The sequence below is a fragment of the Maylandia zebra genome, linkage group LG8, assembly GCF_041146795.1.
Source record: "Maylandia zebra isolate NMK-2024a linkage group LG8, Mzebra_GT3a, whole genome shotgun sequence".
NCBI classification, from domain to species: Eukaryota; Metazoa; Chordata; class Actinopteri; order Cichliformes; family Cichlidae; genus Maylandia; species Maylandia zebra.
Window position 1 is genome coordinate 17,512,083 of NC_135174.1, and position 20,968 is coordinate 17,533,050.

At 40.3% G+C, this 20,968-nt stretch overlaps 1 protein-coding gene across 1 annotated transcript in view; it reads right to left on the reverse strand.

Annotated features, from left to right (window-relative positions):
- atrnl1b (attractin-like 1b) overlaps positions 1–20,968 on the reverse strand; it is a 69,808-nt gene that overhangs the window by 26,294 nt on the left and 22,546 nt on the right. The window contains exons 18-25 of the mRNA XM_004567506.3: positions 20,626–20,859; positions 18,908–19,045; positions 16,845–16,938; positions 6,306–6,358; positions 4,688–4,782; positions 4,380–4,458; positions 2,281–2,438; positions 24–85 (exon numbers count right to left, since the gene is read on the reverse strand). Coding sequence (XP_004567563.2) covers positions 24–85; positions 2,281–2,438; positions 4,380–4,458; positions 4,688–4,782; positions 6,306–6,358; positions 16,845–16,938; positions 18,908–19,045; positions 20,626–20,859 — 913 coding nt within the window. The remainder of the gene's footprint in view (positions 1–23; positions 86–2,280; positions 2,439–4,379; positions 4,459–4,687; positions 4,783–6,305; positions 6,359–16,844; positions 16,939–18,907; positions 19,046–20,625; positions 20,860–20,968) is intronic.

Below are 20,968 nucleotides of genomic sequence, written 5' to 3' on the forward strand. Positions count from 1 at the left end.
AAATAAATATTTTATACACTTACCTGAAAAATGTAACAAAGAACTGGACGAGATCCATAATGCCACCGTGCTGGGAGAAGGCGATCTAGTGAATGGAAAGAAGACGATAAGCAATGACTTACTATGAGAGAAAACGCATGGATATGCATTATAATTTTAAGATTTCTAATGTATAATTTAACCTAAATTTGTAATTGTGTCTTAAGGTTAATGTTCAATATTGTTAATAGCATTTTTCTTTTCAGATGCATAAATTAAAATAAATACAACATTTTAAAATCCAAAATAACTCACAATGCTGACTTTTTTTTTTTTTTATTTAACCCATTGATCTCAGATCTCAGCAATAACGCAGTCTCTCTCTACCATAGCCGACGTATCCAAAAGGCAACATGGCAGTGAATGACGCTTCATCAGAAACATGTTTCATCTTCATTAAAAGAGAGATTACGCACAGTCCTGGCAGCTAAATCACATATAACAGGCCACATCATTGTGACAAGTCATTATCTACTGCAGATGTTTTGAAAGCACTGTAGCCTGAAAGCATTTAGACAAACACACACAATGTCATCTGGAGCCCCTGGTTGGCAACACATTGGTTTGGGTAACGGGGCACAAATTGTGCTTTTAGAGGTGGATTACTTGCGTTTCATTTATTTATTCGTGCAGATATGTCTAGATTGTATTGAAATGTAGTGGTTAGCTAAATATTTGGCTATGTCAATATCACAGGAAACAGAAAGGGGTATGTTAATGATCATATAGCATAACAGAGTCACGGGGCTAATATTCTTTAATGACAACTTCATCTACCCCCCAAACTTCTGCCAACTTTGACTTTTTCCAACCCTATTAAGTAGAAAATGAGAATCACTGATCTGAAATAAGATGCTTACTGACATGGCTAACATGACTCACAAAGCACACTGTGCACAGATGTTAGCTGGCTTTTAAGTAAATTGGACATGTCTATTTAGTGCTTATAAAGTTGTTTTTCACACGATATGAGGTCAAAGCAATATGTGTAGGGTTAATTCAGTTTCAATTCATCCATCTAAGCCAATCAATTTCATCATCTGAGAACATTCTTCTATTACAATTGGCCTTTTATTACACGGAGGAACATGCTGACGATACGATTTGGTGGCAACATTTTCCCTCCATGAAAACTGCTCTTTACGATCCAAGTCTATATTTAAATCTGTTTATGTGTTTGGGCCTTACATACAAACCCTCATAAGAAGAAATCCTGTCTTATCTCATCCAGGTCTCCATTCTCATCCATGCATCATGAAGACAAGCAAAGAAAGAGAGACCTTATCCTGTTACAGAAGCTATTTGCTGTACAGCCCAGGCTAGTCCATAATAAATAAGCGACTGTTGGCTGGGAAATCTAATAGAAAACTATTACCAGGCCCCCTCCAAAGATGGATTGACCCCACAGATATTATTACTCCAAGGTGTTCCATTCATTTACCTCGTGAAATTGTAGGACGAAATATAAAAATCAATATTTGGGAGTGGACTAATTAGCAAAATGGATATTGTGTGATATTTGGGGGGGGGGACAATTGTTATCTCGTTGTATTAAATTGCATGGTGACAGCAGATTCGGGTGTTAATTCTATGGGTTTGACACCTTCCATATCCTAGTACTAATGTACTTTATATCAAACTTAGCATATTCCAGAGAGAGCGTTTCTAAGGCTTAGTTACAATTTATAGAATTAAAATGTTAAGCAACATTTATAATCCCTAAAATGTCAAAGAACACTCCCCGTGTGTGCTGTCCATGGGCAAGCTTTCCTTACAAAGAAACCCTGCCCATCCCCCATCCCTTTACACTAGACCTTTTTGTTTTCCTGCAAGTAGATAAAAGCAAATGGACGAGACATCTTTCAGTGTTGTATTTTCAAGCGGCCCACCAATCAAAGCCTCAATTGGATCCATTCAGGGAGAGGGGCACAAATTTGAAACAATGCTTTTTGCCTTTGCCTGCTAAAAAGCAGCTGTGCACCTATGAACACACATTCATTGAAGGTGTAATTACAATCGAGTGCACTTGAAATCACCCAGAGTGACAATAGAGCTCTGCATGTGCAAAGATGGCTGCTCCTGCTCTTTTTTGTCTTAATTCTTTTATAGATTTATTCATACATACTGTATTCACGTGTGTTTTTAGCATTTTGAAAACAGTCACAGCACATAAGAGAGGATTAGCTCACTGTCTTATCCGCTTCTCATAAGTCAGTCCAAGGTCACACACGCAGTTCTTACCTGGATCTTGATGGGCCATGAGAAGTTACTGACGTAGACATAAAAAGTAATGTTGGGGTTGCTTCTGAAGGTGAACTTCTCGCATGAGAAACTGTCTCTATATTCCTTGATGTTTGTTTTGGACACGATGGGCACCTCCTCTCCAGAGATTGTTCCAGCTGTAGAGTTAAAGAGTTTATGTTCAGAATATAAACATCTAACACACTCATTGTTATTTATGTAAAACAGAAATGTTTTAAATATTTCTAGATGTGGTTGAAAAGCCTAAAAGAGGGACATTAAGTCGTTTGAGACCTAACTTTGCCTTAATGTAACTATAGAAGATGAAGTCTGCATGAGGTCTGCTCAGATCCACTATTGTTAACAATCAGTTCTTGCTTGTGTCCATTTTTAGCTTTTCTCTGAGTGGCATCTTAAAATTTTAAAACAGGATGATGCAATGTGCCTTAAATGAAATTCTGTATGCTAAACACTAAACCGTAAATTTTCTGTGTCTTGTGTATACAAACTTCTTGATATCCCTAATGAAATCAATATATAAACATATTCTGGACTAAAACTCTTAAAACTCAATCTTCCATCTATCTAAACGTTCCAAGTCATTTCTTATTCTTCCTCATGTCAGTGGGTTCTCAACATTGACATTCCAAACCACGGCTCTGAAACAAAAGCAGTGAAAATGACAGCTTGACTGTGGCTACGTGAGCACGTTTATCTTAATTGAAATCACCCCTCCTCTCCCTTCTCCTTCCCCCACCCAAAGGCGCTTCGCGCGCTCGTCGATTGTGAAGAGGGTCCCGTTCCTTCTGAGACACAATATCTTAGCAGAGAAAGGGGACCCAACTTCAAATATTAATAACGCTACTCCAAAAAGGTTAAGGTGGTGGCGAGGCGCGCGGGAGGTTAACGTGTCTTAGTGGCTAGAAAATGTCAGTGCTGTGTGGACAGGAGAAAGCGGCAGATGACTTGAGACGAGGGGAGGCCAGAGATAAACAGTGGCACTGAACGACTGCAGTGTCCTTGGGTGTCTTTCCTCAGGGAACCTATAATATCCACTCAACAGTGACACGGTACACACTAACGAGAGAAGGCGCGTTGTTGTTCCTGTTATATCTCTTATATTGACTGACTAATTCATTACTTTAATATTTATATCATAATGTTACACACACAGACATTATACTGTATATACATTTATTTTTTTTATTATTATTATTATTATTATTATTAAAGCACTGATTGTATGGTATTAATCACATTTGTTATTAGATACTTTCTTTTTCAAATTGAATGAAACTGATTAAACAAAGGCTTTGTTTTGTAATCAGGTTCAATTTGAAAGCATCTTAGTCATTATTTCATTTAATGCTGTGAATGTGGGAACAATAGGAACCTTTTATGTCACAGACTTCAGAATAAATAGAGGACATCTAATCAGCCTGAGTCCATGTGGATAAAAATAAGCAACAAATTGTTGTCAGTTTGAATATTGGCTTTGGTGACCTTTGAATGCTGAGAAAGTTTTATAGATGTTTTGTTGGACATTTTTATAACATCCAAATAGCCTCCTGAGACCCAGCCTATTCATTTATGTCCTCTGTCACGCAAATCACAAAAAAACCCAGAAAAAACCCTGAAAGATACTTTTTTTTCTTGGTTCGCGACTTCACGAAACATATAACTTTTGCTGAGAATACCTAATACTATTTGTGACAAAGAAGTTGGAACAGGAGAGACAAACTCACTACTACTAATCTTGCTTATGTCTGTTCTCCTTGTGCCTACATGGCTTCTCTCTGGGTACTCTTGCACTCCAAAAACATGCATGTTGGGTTAATTTGTGATTCTAAATTGGCCAAAAAGTGTGAATGGTTCTCTGTCTTGCTGTGTTAGCCATGCATTATAGTGGCAACCAGTCCAGGGTGTACCCCATCTTTTGCTCTTTGCCAGAGGGGATAGGTTTCAGCCACCTCCAACCCTGAATATCAGATATAATGGATAAAAAAAAAGGATGGATACTAAAATGACTGGGACTAATAACTCACCAGAAACATTTCAAGTACAAAAAGAAGAAGAAGAAGAAAAAAAAAAAAGAGTACCTGTTGATCCAACCGACCACGTGATGTTCAGGTTGAAGTTATTGGACGCATTTATGGACATTTCCAAATTCTTGGTTTGCTTTAGATGAAAAACATAAATCCATTAATGAAATCATCTAAATACTGCACAATTTACAATTTACATTACAAACGTTTTTACAGCAATGTCAGGCTCAATGTTTCTAATTATCAAAAACAACTGACCAGTAACCAGAATAATTAAATGTGAGTGCCTCAGAGCGCTGCGTTCATGTTAACTCTAACATCGTTCCCGATGACTCACTGAAAACTCTTCTTGAAGAAGTTACCTGCTCAGGCGAGGCCATGAAGTTTATGGCAGTGTAGTGATTATCATCTTCCTGGATGAGACTGAAGGTGAACTGGTAGTCAATCAGAAGATTGTCTGTTTAGAAAACCAGACAGGAAAGAAATTACTCAGATGTTGTCCCATGTCCCGTACATCATACGTAGATGACAGCTTCATCAAGAACTTAGCTGGCAGATGTAGCTTTACCACCACAGGCTAGAGGCTAAAATCTGATTGCTGCAATCAAGCATGGAACTAACAGATTAACCTGACCCTGAGAGTAAATAATCTTCACCAGAGATTAATGAAGTTTTTATTATTAATGAACTGCCACAGATGATTTCACTGGTAATGCTAAATTATCTTTTTTTTTTTTTTTTTTTTTAAAGGAGATACATGCATCAAATATTTTATTATTAAATGTGTCCTTTCACATTCGTACCACAGCTGTTTACTTTTTCCCTGGGGGACTGCAGGGGCATGAGTACTAAGACAGTGGATGATCGAATTTGCAGGAGCTATTTTTTGGCATATAAATTACATAATTTACCGGCCAGAGTCTGAGATGTCCTGTAAAGCCACAGAATAAAAAGTATTTCTTTATAGGCTTAAATAAGCCTCCTGAAGATCTGACTCATGATTAAAAACAAACAACAAAAAACTGCATATTAATAGTAAAATGGCATTAAAGCCACAAAAGGCTTTGGGAGATACATTTAGGTCTGCATTTTTCAATTACAAACTACAAACTAACACACACTGCAAAGGAGCTGGATAATGTCGCATGAGTTCAAAGTGCTAATCTATGCTCAGTGGCCTTTTGGATAGTGAGCACTGCCATGTTTACAATAGTGCACAGCTAAGCTCAAGAACAAGTCCCAGTGGTGTCCAGAGGTTAAAACAAGCTTCAGGCTTTTAGTTTCCTGTCTTCCCCCCATTGAGCCTGTTGTCAGGCTGTGGCATTTCAAAAAGGGACAAAACCTTGGCAAAGGCTCTGTTGTCAGTAGCGGAGTGCTGAAAGGCAGATAACAAATCGCTAAGTACCGCAGCACCGTGAAGGACACCACATCATGCAAATAAACACACAAAGCACAAACAAACCAGCGTGTACAGTATACACAGGAAGGGGGGCACAGATGTGCTACCACTCGGCGCTGGGTGTCAGCTTCGTGTCATTCGAGTTCCTTTTCCATATACGCACACTGATAGTTTGACTTGTTAAGTGAAAGGAAAATCTATCATTTAGTCAACTTTCTAAATGAATAAATGAGTAGGTGCGTGATTGAGTGAGTAGACAAGTGGAGAATTTTTTACTCCTCCGTCTCCTTGATTAGCTCAATCACTCACTCCCTCTGATGCACTTGACATTTTCACGACAAGTCATTCTGTCACCGAACAAGCGCCCCTGGTGCCAAAGTGCTAAAATGCTCCATCTGCCCTGGGCGGAAGAGTGGAAGTGGAAGGAGAGGGGGGAGAGAGAGAGAGAAAGAGAGGGGAGACAGAAAGAGAGAGAGGCAGAGAGAGAGAATCGCCAAGAATAATAAAGGTGTGTGTTTGTGAGAGCGAGTGCATATGAGCTGTCTCTCCAGCAAGTAGCTGTCCAGCGGAGAATTACTCACAGTAACAGGTTCCTCTGAGTGGATTGCCAAGGTAACGGTTTTCTGAGTCACATCTGCAGTGAAGAAAACAGAGAGGAGAGAACAAGATGAAGAAGAGTGCGAACAGATTGAGAGCAAGAATGCCTCTTATCAGAAGCAGTGTCTGCCAAGTGCCAGCGCATTAGCTCCTGCTGTTGGCGCCTCATCAAGTCTCTTACTTTTGACAAAGAGGAAATAATCTGATAGTTTGTAAAAGTTAATTAGATTTTTTTCTCTCTTCCCCCCCCCCCCAAAAAAATGTTGTTTATCAAAGTCACACATGCACAAAACTTCACATTCCGCTTGATCACAGAGGTCTGTGATCAGGTTTAAGCCCTTAAAATCCTTGGAGCAAAAACAGCTCTTATTTGAATTTTGGAGAAATATAATCTTTAACTGAGAATAACCGGTGATCAAGGGGAATCCTCCTCGTGGAATAAAGTCAGATAAGACCGAGTTTTGCACGTAGTAAGGAGGAAATTTAAAGTTCAAAATGGACCAGGTTTATTGACCCAAGTTAAAATTCAGATGTGATAATCAGAGCTGGGGTTGAACACAGTAACAACAGTCACAGGCTAAATAACTAAATGGTTGTCCCATGACGTTTAATTCTGTCTATAACTCAAAAGTGTTTTTACAGAAAACAGGAGGCTTTTGCTTGGACGCTGTTAAGTGCAACTCCTTGTTTCTCTGATACTTTAGGGCAGGGGTGTCATAATCGCCACAGCAAAGCCCGCAATCCAGCCCTAATTTTTCCTGCTGATAAAGATCTCCAACTTCCTATTCATCCTACAAAATAATTACACGATTTAAAAATCCCTTTAAAAGTGCCTGTTTTTTATTATTTGTTTGTTTTTTCACTATTTACAACATAAATGTCAGTTGTTTACAGTGGATAGTTAATGCATAGTAAAACTAGTTTCTTTGGTACTGTACGTGGCTCATGATGTCAAAGGGGTTTGCAGCCATGCTTTTTTCTCCCTCTAAGGCAGGGATGTCAAACTTACAATAAGCCTAAGAGAGGTTAAATTCAAGTCTCAAGCTTTTCCTTTAAAGTCAACACTTTTTAAACATCCAGGTTTTCCTGTAAGATTGTGTAGTTTGCTAAAACCCACTACAGTTTTGGGTTTTTTTTTTCACAACAAGGATGTTGTGGTATCAGCCAGAAAACAGTCTGACTTTTAAATGAAGTGCTTCCAAGCAAAATAATTTGTTAACATCCACAGAACGCCATCAACTGCTCTCTTTTATCAGCCCCATTGCTTTCTAAAGCCCCCATAATGAGGAGGAACATATGGCAATGTTCACTGGACTGCACTGCTCCGCCTCTCAACGCACGTACATGCATTTAACTGTCCGCAGTTCACTCCGAACTTCACTGTCATCACTCTTTAGCGACTGACCACAATGAGCAGGTTGATGAATGCCACATATGCAATTGAAGCGCACAAATAAGGTGAAAATTGTTGTGTTACTTTAAAGATAAGAAACCTATTATCACACTGATTAGGCTTCACAGTTGGTTCATCTTGCAGACAACCAATTAAACTTGTGAGAATGTGAATATCCGAGGCGGTGTCGAGGAGTCAGAGGGGACGGCAAATAAAGGAGGGAACAGAGTGGAGCGAGCCAACCGAGAGGCACGAACGCTGCTGAGGAGGAGGAGGAGGCCATCAGTGATGTTACACTGAATGAGGATGACTCTGACTCTAAAAATAATTTGGGACTGGCTTGGTTTGCAGCATTTCAGATTTGCAAGACAGACGCTATCACCACCTAACGTACTGTGCAAAAACCAACAAAAATAAAAACCCAGTCATACGGGGGTTGAAGGTCACCAGACGTCATTCGGCACATTAAATATCACCAGGGAGAAAAAAATGTCAAAAATGCTTTAAAAAAAAAAAAAAAAAAAAAAAAAGCAAAGCTATTACACAACAGCTTTGATTTGACAACAGCTTTATATGTCACATATTACTGTAGCTGCTGACTCCTCTCAGACACTCAGGAGTACAGTGCACAGCAGAAGTGACTACACCCCTGTGCAGCAACTTCAAATTCAAATGATTCAAAATTACAACAGTTGCACTACTTTCAAGCTTTCAAACGGGAGTCATCTCGTCGACCATGTCCGTGATGCCCTCTATAAATGTCATCTCTCTAACACCCTTTGCACTCACGCAGCACCATATCATCGCACTCCCACCTCTTCAGTGTCAGGACTATGTGTTCACAGTGGCAGCTCTGGCCAGGTTCGAGCAAAACGTCTTGTAGTTCATCCGATATTAACTTTTTTTTTCTTTCCCCTCTCTCTGTTTTGGTCTCATCAGACCAAAGAATGTGCTCCCACTCTTCATAATGTAGAGCAAGCAAGGTTTTGCATTTTTGCAATGTCACGAAGTCATGATTAAGAGTGATTCTACATATACAGTAACCACTGTGCCAAATCTGAGGCATCTGCCCATTTATTTCGCAGAACGACAATGTACAAGGCAACATTTTAAGAGGATCGTCACTGTGGCTTCAATTACTGGTACTATAGCTCTTATTATACCTGCTGATTACTGCTGCAAATGTGTTTTAACTCATTTTGAGCAGCAATCAACCTCCATGCATCCTTTCTCAGCTTTTATGCAGCATTACAGTCGGATCTTCAAATTCTAGTGTTCACATTTTACAACACTAAAATCACTCTATAGTATTAGATTTTTGTTGTTTAGAAAATAAGGAATAATCCTCTAAACTCTATAAATTATAAAGAGGTGATAAAATTTTTAATCATTTGGTAAACTCATTCAAACTGAAAACGTCATGTAATGAAAACAATAACTCACGCCAATGCACATGTGCAGAAGATGGATTTTTAACACTGCATCTACCCAGCAAAACCTAAATAACAAGGATCGGTGTCTTCAGTGACCTAAAGGAGGCAGGTTCACACAGCTCAGGAGGGGTCAGCTCTGCCCCCTCTTGCTGTTATAATGTTATACAGGCAAGGACAGGGCAGAGTGGTCTTTTACCACGGTACAAAGGACAGAGGACAAATGCTGCCACAGGCTTTTGAGCCTAACAGAACGTAATTGGCAGGGCATTTCAACTGCTTGGCATTTGCAGATGGCAAAACACACAAGTACCCATGTGCTCATCAGTATAATGCAGCTTCCCAACACTGTATCTTAATTTAATCTAGACCTGCATGCATCCGTGCACACATCTGAACTTCAGGCAGTCCCCTTGAACTGTATCTTAATTTAATCTACACTCAGCTTGAACCTTTGCCTGTCCCTGTGCCAGCTCAGTGATTAAAACAGACAAAAATGCAAAGACAGACACAACAACAGAGAAGAAATGTGCTTAAAACCCTTACAGTTTAATTCACATCTGTGCAGGCTAGCACAGGCATGCATATGTTCACACACTCTTGAGAGGTACAGCACGTTACCCCCGAGCATGTGAAGGATCCTGAACACTGGATGCATCCAAATGAGCAATATGATAAATATTTCCCTCGCCAGTTTTATTTGACTCATCGCTATGATGCAGCTCAGACCTCTTCAATCGCTTTCAAAAGCACTTCTATTCTGCACCGATGCACCCTTCACTTCATTAGTGCAGCTATTATTTGGAGGTCCTAATGGCATCAGTAGATGCAGAGCATGCACGAGTGAAAATCTGCATGTGTGTACTTCTGTGCACAATGCTCAAAAGGCAGAGTACCCTTGCGAAGAGGTCTTTATTTAGGCTTACAGGGAGGGATGGTGCAAGCGAGCGGCTGACAGTGTTTGGGGACACAATGATTATATGTAATGAGAGCTTGAAAGTTACAAGATATAAAAAAAAGTAATTAGATTACACTTGTGTCATTACACCAACGTAGCTGTATATGAAACCTGGTTTGATTTTGACATTAGAGATGCAAACATGCATTATGTATTGGAAATGTCAGGGCTCCATAAAGATCTCTGCAGCAATCATCCTTGATATGATCTGGTAGGTTATATGTACTATGCATTATATATTAACTCATTCACTGCCAGCCATTTTCAAATCAGGTAACTCCCCACTGCCAGGGTTTTTGAGCATTTTTACTCATTTTTGAAGAGCCGCAGAAAACTGTGTGTTATGATCATATAAACGCTGAACCTACCAAAATGAAGAACAGACTCTCTTCTTTCATCCAAAAAAAAAAAAAGCTTGTTTCTACCATTTTCCATTCTTTAGTAATCAGCTGTAGAAGAGAGGTGGGTTCCACCAAAAATGCCTGTTTTGACCAAAAAAAAGGGAGAAAACGAGCTTTTTGTGAAAAATACATTTCAAGCAGAAAAGTGCCTTTGACACTAATATTTCTTGCTTTGTGACACCTCTAACATATAAAAGTTTTTCACTTCTATAAAACAGAAATAACACTGAGAAAGGTTATGTTTTATCAAAACAATTTATTTACAAATATATGAAAAAATAAAATTCACTGACAAGCTGCCTGAGGTTGTATTCTGGCCCCTCCCATTGAAAAACGTAATTGACGTCTATAGACGTCAATGGCAGTGAATGAGTTAAGTTGCATTATATTAAGGCATATTATGTTTTTAACTTTGCATAAGCGAGTGGCAGTCTTTTGGTTAGATAAACAAAGCACAAAGCCAACCCATTAAGTACCAAAAACTGCTTAGTGACCACTTAAAGTTGGCTCCAAAAGACATACAACCCTCAGAGAACAACTTAGGCCCATTTCAAAACTCCCTTTTATTGCAAAAGTGTTAAAAATAAAAGGTAACTGCACTTCAGTTCTATGGAAGAATTGAACTTTCTCTAAAAGTTTCAGTCTGGTTCCCATAGAGGTCCCTTGGCAGAGCCTGCTGTTCTCAAGTGATTTGTTGATGTTCAGGGATTCAGGAGAGTTCATTCGAAGTGATGTTGGATTTAAGCCCAGCCTTTGACAATACTGACCAACAAGTATTGATCAAGAGGTTGAAACAGCAGGTGAGCAAGTCTGGTCCAGCATTTGAACAGTTCACTTTAATGCTTATAGAAGCGTCTCCATTGCCACATCAACTTACAAATCATCACTCTGCCACTCTCACATGGTGTTCCACAGGGTTCTGTTCTTGGCCCCATTTTCATTCATTGTACAGTGGGATGCAAATATTTGGGCAACCTTGTTAATAGTCATTATTTTTCTGTATAAATCGTTGGTTGTTACAATAAAAAATGTCAGTCAAATATATTATATGGGAGACAGGTGTTTTTCTTGGAATGCTGTGTTCCTTTTCCTCCATGTATAACGCCCCTTGTTATGCTCAAATAACTCAATTTTAGTTTCATCAGTCCACAGCACCTTATTCCAGAATGAAGCTGGCTTGTCCAAATGTGCTTTAGGAAACCTCAAGCGACTCTGTTTGTGCTGTGGGCAGAGAAAAGGCTTCCTCTGCATCACTCTCACGTACAGCATCTCCTTGTGCAAAGTGCACCGAATGCTTGAACAATGCACAGTGACTCCATCTGCTGCAAGATGATGTTGTAGGTCTTTGGTGCTGGTCTGTGGGTTGACTCTGACTGTTCTCACCATTCGTTGCTTCTGTCTATCTGAGATTTTTCTTGGTCTGCCACTTCGAGCCTTAACTTGAACTGAGCCTGTGGTCTTCAATTTTCTCAATATGTCCCTAACTGTGGAAACAGACAGCTTAAATCTCTGAGACAACTTTCTGTATCCTTCCCCTAAACCATGACTGTGAACAATCTTTGTCTTCAGGTCATTTGAGAGTTGTTTTGAGACCCCCATGTTGCTATTCTTCAGAGAAAATTAAAAGAGGAGGGAAACTTACAATTGACCCCCTTAAATTATCTCATTATTGGATTCACCTGTGTATGTAGGTCAGGGGTCACTGAGCTTACCAAGCCAATTTGAGTTCCAATAATTAGTTCTAAAGGTTTTGGAATCAATAAAATGACAACAGTGCCCAAATTTATGCACCTGCCTGATTTTGTTTAAACAATTATTGCACACTTTCTGTAAATCCAATAAACTTCATTTCACTTCTCAAATATCACTGTGTGTGTGTCTCCTATATGATATATTCTTTCTTTGGCTCTCGGAGGAGGCGGACGCACTTTTTCTCCTCTCCCTTATCTTCCCTGCTAGTTCTTATGTCCTTGTCTAGTCTCATGTCTTTTTTGTATTACTTTCCCTGGAACACTCTCTCACAGTCTGTGTCAATAACCTAAAAGAGAATTATGGATTTGATCAACTGGTCTCTGAATGCTATTGACACCCTTTGATGAGAAGTCTGGGCTCGGGAGAACCCGAGTGCCCTGGAGGGACTTTCCCTGCCGGATACACGATGGACGGGTGGCAGAGGATCGTGTGCCTGCGTGGGACTGTCGATCGAGGACGCTGAAGATATCTACCTATTCGGAACCATGATAACAGGGTTCTTGCTGATCGGAGCTGGCTTGGCCCTGGTTTATTGGAGAATTAAGAGAGCGGAACCGGCTGTTCAAACCCCCACAAGGCTGCCCGCTGGGATTGGAACGATAGGTGCGACTTCTCAGAAAGGGCTCACTGAAGGCAGCATGGTTAAGAGCTTGGAGGCGCTTACGATTGCAATGAATGCTCAGAATAAAACCTTTGAGCGTATGTATGTTGGATTAGATCAGGAAAGAATCAACTCAGAACAACATCTCTGGGCGGAAGCTGGATTACATCTCGGATCAGTTGGCTGCGGTCGTGAGGTCTCAGAATCTGCTATGTGAGCAAAAGAGTGACAAGACCACAGAATCGACGGCTAAGAACATCACGGAGAAACTCGCGGCTATCCAACGGGAGATTGAGAGACCTGTGTCGGAGTGTTAAAAACAGCTTGAAATTCTCATGAGTTGTTTGCAAAAGAAAAATCACCATCATAATCCGGCTACCCCTTCGGCGCCTGCTGTGGGCTCAAGGCTGGAGCCGAACAAAAACTCCCTGATAACGACTGTGTTGAGTCTGTTCCTTCCCATTCCATGCAAGGCCACCTGGGTTAGCTGGAAGACTGTTTACTTAGCCTGGCAGGGCGAAGGACACTGTCTCAGCTGAACTATGGACACGCACACACATACATATACTGATACTGATAAGCACTCACTGACGCATCACCCTCCCTATCCAACGCCACCTCCAACGCTTACCTCCCCTCCGATGTGGACATCGGGTCAGCTGGAGGCGCAGATCAGATGTACACACTGGAACACTTTCCCATGTTGCTGTCTGTGTTTATTGTGCTATGGTGTGTTGATACCTGTGCATTCCTGTATTATCCTTTTGTGTTGCACATTTCAATGTTTTTTTCCTCACTACCTGGCCTGACCTGTCTCCCCAATGTGATGTTTGTATTGTATGTACGGTCGGCAAGGTCTGTCATCTCGGTTGTGGGCAAAAGACCTGCAACTGACAAATAAAGGCTATCTCATCTCATTTCATTTAACTGACATTTTTTATTGTAACAACCAACGATTTATACAGGGAAATAATGACTATTAACAAGGTTGCCCAAACTTTTGCACCCCACTGTATTTACTTCCTTTATATCGGCATTTAAGATCATTTACCAACAATTTTTTAAAACCCTGGCATGTTGATGATATTCAGCTTTATATCACTTTTAAACCTCAGTGTTTTTCTAAAGTTTTAATTGTCGCCCCTGCTACCCTGTTATTTAAAATCTGGGTTCACTCTTCTGTTATGTTAACCAATCTATTAAAAAAAACCTGGGAGTTGTTTTGCGTGGGGAGTTGTCAGTGGTTCTGCATGTTTGTAAGCATCTCTTTAGCTCTTGTTTTCATCAGTTAAGAAAGAGTACATTTCCTCCTGTTATATCTAAGTCAGAGATTTAGATTTTTGTTTTATTTTATTTTTTTAAACTATTGCAATTCACCTCTTCACCTGCCTCAAACAATCCCTCCATGCATCATCTACAGCTTGTGCAGAATGCTGCTGAAAAGCTTATCTGGTTATACAAAATTCTCATGTTACACCTCTGCTGATCTAAGACTAAAAACTAAAAGTGACAGATCCTTTGTAATCATGGCAGCCCATTCTTTGCCCCCCAGTTTATGATCTGTGAGCCCAGCAGATTCATTCAAAACAGAGCCTGTCAATGACACAGACACGGCCATGAGTATGTCTGAATGTAGCCATCATGAGCATAACGGCAAAGTAACCTACAAAATAACAGAGTGCCCTCACTTTAGAAGTGTTGTTTTGGGAGTTTTTTAGTACTGTTGAAATTTCAAGGTGATAATCAGCAACAGTTACAAGGATCTTCTCGAAGCTGGCTTCAAAGCTTTGCCTGGCCTGTTCTGATACTCGAGTCTGATTCTGCAGTAAATGAGAAAATACGTTTCTTTTATTAACTGTTATCCACCTGCTATCTGAGTATAACACTACACTGTACTGCACTGCACAACAGTAAATCTAGTAGCAAAAATCAATGTGACATTTTTTTCCAATTGTGCAAAGTGTTAGTTATTTGCTCTCAATGTTGACTGAAAGCACTGAGGGTTTGGAAAGGTCTCGCTCTCCTGTAGCCCTTCTTTCTTTCTTTCTTCTTTGATTTCTCTGCAGTCTTTCCCTCTTATTCCCATAACCTTTATGAATTCTTCTAGTCAATGTTTTTATTTTTCATGTATATTGTGATCATGCATTATTTTCCTTGTGTTTTCAAAGAGAATTATAAAAGCAGAAAAGCAGGAGGGGGATTATCTCATTTTGATCAAAACACAAAGGAGTGTTGGGTGACTTTGGAGAGAGAAAAAAAATCATTAGATTGTGGGTGAGTGTGTACGTAAGCACACATATGTTTGCCGCTGACCCATCCATAAGGCTTATTGCATTAGGGTTATCAGAAATATCAGTCTCCATTATGCTTACAACTGGGAAAGCAGACAGCTAAGAGATGGTCCTCCTACGCGAGTGGATTCGACTGTGTCAGCAGAAATCACCCTGGAGGTGGAGTTCCTGGCAAATAGTGCCAACTGCCTGTTTTTACACCACAGGGCCATTAGCATCAGCATCTAAGCCTCGACATGAGGAGAAATTGAGCCGTTCTTATTGGTCAGAAATCAATCCTCATAACTATATTATGAAAATCATGAGTCACTGCAGGAGATAAATCATGTAATAAAAAAATCCCATTAAATTTATTTTAAAAATGGCTGGTGAAAGTCAGGCTATATAATGACTTAAAATCAACCAAAGTAATTGTTTTAATGCCTTTTGGAATTATCCATGACGGCAATACGGGGGCCAAATTAAACAATTACACAAACACACTGATCCACTTCACCACAGAAATTGAATATTTTTAACATACTAATTATTTGTTTGTCAAGAAAGACCTCTTTTGGGTAACCAGCTACCCGTTACTCTACTTTACAACAATGTTGTTTTGCTAGGATTGGTTTAACTCAATCAGCAGTTCAATTTGTGTGTCTGTAAAGACAAATTACAATTTTTTTAAAGCATGAAGAAAGCACATAGTGCTTTCCTACAGCCGGGTACCTCACTTGTTTTCCTTAAAACAGCCTCAAGCACATCTTCAAGGCTCTATTCCAAGTGATTACTGACACGCTTATGTTGTTCAGAGAATCGCTCTGAACACATTACCGTGAGTCAGTGGAGTTTAGCCGGAACATTGTTGGTATTTCTGATCTGACCTTTCTGATACTGAAATAAAACTCAGCCAAAAGAGAAAGTACTACAATGAGGTCAGCCGCAGGTCATAAGTAATGGGACAACAGCTCCTAAAAACTGAGTGCACTGAAAAGAGGTGAGATTTCAACCCAGATCTTCATCGGGTAAACAGTCACCAGTAATCAGGCAGCAACTTTTTTCCATCACTTAAATGGTATTTTTCTATTGTGGATTTAATACGAATATATATAATCAGATACTTTACATTATTTTTTTTATCTTGTTATTCTGTTATCAACCTCAACCAGCCACAAACCGAAATCAGCTGATTTCCAGCATTTTCAGTCTTGACCCGTAAACAGCCAATCATCCTCACGTGTGTCCGATAACAGGCCGGTCCATTTCACGCACAACACGCACCCAGCACCGCAGGCACACAGCTGCACACTCGCAGTCACACGCTAACATGTCATTAGTGTGGAAGCTCCTTACTGAGAGTGAAGACACAAAGTTGTCCAAAGTAAACATAAAACGCTCATAACAATAAACTTAATGAGACACTTCAGTCACCTTCACCCAGATGAATACAGACATTTTAAAGAAGCTAACAAAGGCAAAGTGGATCAATCTAAAGCAACCCAAAGCTCAGAACCAGCTACAAGTCATCAGCCTCGGTATGAGCAAAGCACAAAAGTAGCTACAAGGAGAAAACAAAAAACAGCCCTGCTATCTAGTGCATTTATACACATAGTGGAAAATGATGGAAGCAGTCAGTGCATCTTCCATGGTTAAATTTCAGGAACAAAATTTGTATGAGTGAGTGTGAGAGAGCGAGAAGTGACCAATATACTCACAGCTGGCACTGGTCTCCTTTGATCCCCTTGGTGGTGCAGAAACACTTGCCGGTTAACACCTGACACACACTTGCATGACCATTACACTTGCAGGCTGTAACAGGCAAAACCAGATGGAAAAGAAGGTTGGGAAGACAGAGAGTAGCAAAGCCAAAAAAGAAAAGGAAAAAAGACAGGTACAAGAACAGAAATGATCAATATCAAACCTGAACAAAAAAGAAAAAAAACTTGATACAGTAAACACATGGCTGGTTTGGATTTGTACACTTATATGTGATCAGTTATACATTTGAAACCTGTGCAGGTAAGACTGCACAGAGGGGGAAATTGATATTGATCTGGGTAAGATGGTAAACAAATGTATTTCCCAAAAGACTGGCTGAACTTCAAAGACATGAAGGAGAACCACCACCTCCAAACAAAGGCTAAGATACCCGCTAGGCATGTGTGTCTGTGTGTGTGTAAAGAATACAGAAAGTGCTGCAATAGATGTGTGACAGATGAGTGAATTGGCTTCTAAAGTGCTTCTACTGTGACAGCCTTTCAGGTTTGCTTTTGCAGGACAAAAAAAAGAAGGAAAAAAAAACACTGACCAATTCTTTTCAGTTCAGTAATCATTAAAACACTGAAAAGGTGCATTACTGAAGGACCAGTGGATCCTCCTCCCTCCTTTCCAAGTAGTGCACCCTTTCCAGCATGGCATGAATATTTTAGGAGACTGGAAAGCTTTTAACTGAGTATACTGACACTTCCTCCAACACTTCTTGTTATTGACAGCTGGTGATACGGGGATTTAATTTGACTATGTGAAAGCCACATTAGATGTGGTTCTCCTCGCTGTGAATTTATTCACATGTTCCTATCACAAATTATGATTTTTTTTGTCCTCAGGCTCCAGGAGAATGAGGAGAATAGTGACAGGTATTCACTGGTGCAGTTTCACTTTCCAACTCACAGCTTTAGCCTGAGCAGCAACATATGGTATCTGAGACTGTAAAGCGCCCACAAAATTTGTGTCTCCCATGTCTGGCGAGTCACACAAAACCCCACATGTAACTTCTCAGGAATGCTATTCATGTCTCATAACCATTGAGTGCAGCTAAATCTCCTCTCAACAAGGAGCCTGTACTCCCAGCCTTCAGCCAGTCTGTGATCCATTCATTAAGAAACACAAGCCAAGACAGTTATCAGATACTAGTGTGATCATTGTGTATTTGATTTAATACCCATTCCTGTATTGCGTTCACATCGACTCTCCACAATAAATTTAGCAGACATTATGTGTTTTGGCTTAGAAAACAGGAATTCAGCATAATTTATGGGTTGCAGTCACTTAAGAAAAATTTATTTGCCATTGGGCAGGAGACTGGGATAATAAATCTCCCTCATGAGCTAATCAAAAACTCAATCAAAAGAGGTTTTCTATCAAGAAAGAGCACCACACCCAGAAAACTGGTAAAGCAGTTAGGCTACTGAGCTGCATGTGTTGAAGTTTGTATTAAGTTGAGCTTAAAGCATCAATTTTCCCCCTTCCTAGCTGTGTGTGTGTGTGTGTGTGTGTGTGTGTGTGTGTGTCAGGCTGTGTGCATGTTCACAGTGTAAATTTAAAGTATTTGGATCCCATGGGTGGAAAGTGCCTGTTTAGGAAACCAACATATTGCATGTCATTAATCAAACATGAGTGGGCAAATTATCACTATCAACACTCAATAGTGCCCTCTGTTGGTTATCAACTTGCATTACACCATATTCACCACATATTACATCAATTAGAATTCAAAAAGCAGGCCATATCCTTCTAAAAAGCTTAATTATCACTTACACAAAGCAGGTTGAGTCAAATTAAAACAACCTAGAGAAGGCACTCTGTGTTGTATCATTTAAACTTCATAATGCTGATCTCCTGCATTGCAATGAAATCTATAACGATGATGAGAACATGCTTGGGAGGGGGCGCTTGTTGGGGTTAAAGTACATCACTCGACTGCCTCAACAAAAACAAGTGGAGCCATTAAGTCGTATGCATGCAGAATAACCAATGTCTGTTGTGATGCGGCACTCACCCTGGCATTTGCCGCCATTGGTCGGGTCGCCATGGTAACCAGGCATGCAGGTCTCGCAGTTAGGACCGGTGGTGAGGTTACGGCATTGCTCACAAACGCTGCCGTTAACGCACGTGCTGTGGCCGTTACACTGGCATGCTGCAAAAAAAGACAGAAGAGTTCATTCTGCTGCTTTGTCACAGCAAGAAAAATGAAAAATTATAGGAAATTTATTAACTTGACAACCCAAGCAAATATTCTTGGATTCATAAGCTGCCTTTGTCATATGTGAGTTGTTATAGCATCCTAGAAATCCAAAAGCTTTTTGTTGTTTGACTTGTTATTTTATCCAGACCTGCCTTTTAAAATATTTGTAATATTTGTAATAGTTTAATCCTTTAATCAACCTGAAGATAATCTATTCAACAATTTGCAGATTAACCTTGTTGTTACTGATTTTTCAGACAAAGTGTGTGGACACAGTGAGCATGTAAGAAACTATGCATCAGTATGACCCCCGATATTTTAGGATGGATAACGTCCACTCCTTAAACTACCTGTATCTGACGGTAAATAGAAGTGCTCGCGCTATCGAGCAGTTGTTGAAGTAATTTGCTAAAAATTATTATGCTTGGAACACAAAGTAGCAGCCATGAAAGAAGCAATGCTACCTTAATGGCAACAGGCCTAGACTGCCAGGAGGCGTTTTCTGTTTAAAACAAGTGCTGTCTTACTAGAGGGGGGGGGGTCATCTGATTGTTGGGGGTTTTCTCTCTAATATTAAAGGGTCTTTACCCTAATATATAAAGCACACCAAGACGCCAATTGTTGTGATGTGATGCTATATAAGTGAAACTGAACTGACTTGCTAAATAGCATGTAACTGGAAAGATGAATAGTTTATGTGCATTTTTAGCCAAGCAGAACAGTTTCAAGGTGGGTATCCATTAGCGTCACCAGTGTAGTTTATGGCAAATGTAAAATACGGCCACAATCTCCCTTTCTGTCCCTGAGATGTGGTGTTCAATAATGCCCAAATCCTACTTGACATTTGTGTGAATCATATGAATTTTTGAGGTCACCCCAACCTTGACGACGGATCACTAAAATCGAATCAGTTCATCTTTGAGTCCAAATACAGGTCTGTTCTAAATTTGAAGAAAGTCCCTCAAGGCATTCACGAGAGCGTTTGGGAAGGATGGACAGACAATTCAAAACTCTAATGGGTCCACGATGGCAGCAACGGCGGCCGGAGGCACCATGCTATAAAAAGTGAACAACTGAGAAAAAGACACAATGATGGTGGAGTTCAAGCCTAGAGGCGTAAAACTCTAATTGGGCAAAATATTACAAGTCTTTTAATTCATTCTAGACTCACCAAAACTCACACAAATATCTGATTTCTTGAGGTTTTTTAAGTAATCCGCGAGCTGCTGAGCGCTGCTCACATTCTCAGTTTACAACTTACAGTGGCTACATTATCATCTTACATAATATAGCAGTATGGACAGGGGCTTCATGAAAGCATGAAACGTCACACCGGCATAAGGTTGCATGGAATCAGCAGGGACGGATTAGTTGCATAGGGAGGCTGTAACAGGAGTCCATGGTAGAGTTTTTTGTTTTTGTTTTTTTTCCCCCTAAGCTTAAGTAGTGACCTCCAATAGGTAATAATGCCTCACTTGACATGACAGATGGTTTGTAATTTCAGTTAGCTTGACAGGAAGTTTAGCACTCACCGGGGCACTGAATGAAGGCCCACTCGTAGCCTTTGTCTTTGGGGCAGATGCCTGGCTCCAGGCTCATGTCGTGCGACGGGCCCTGCTGGCCCTGCTTCGCCAGTCTTTTCATGGGACCCCGGAACGAACCTTCCATGCACAGGCCCTTTCCTGTGCTGGTGGGATCTCCGCACCAGCCGCACTCAGGTTGCTCCAAGCACTGAGAACACGTCCGCAGGCCTGAACAGTTCTGGGCTGCAGGAGAGGAAAAATGCAGGTAATTGTATGTTTTAACCCACCACCACTGCCATCATTTTTCCATTCCATTTTACTAGAGTCATCACAACACAATGATAAAACGACA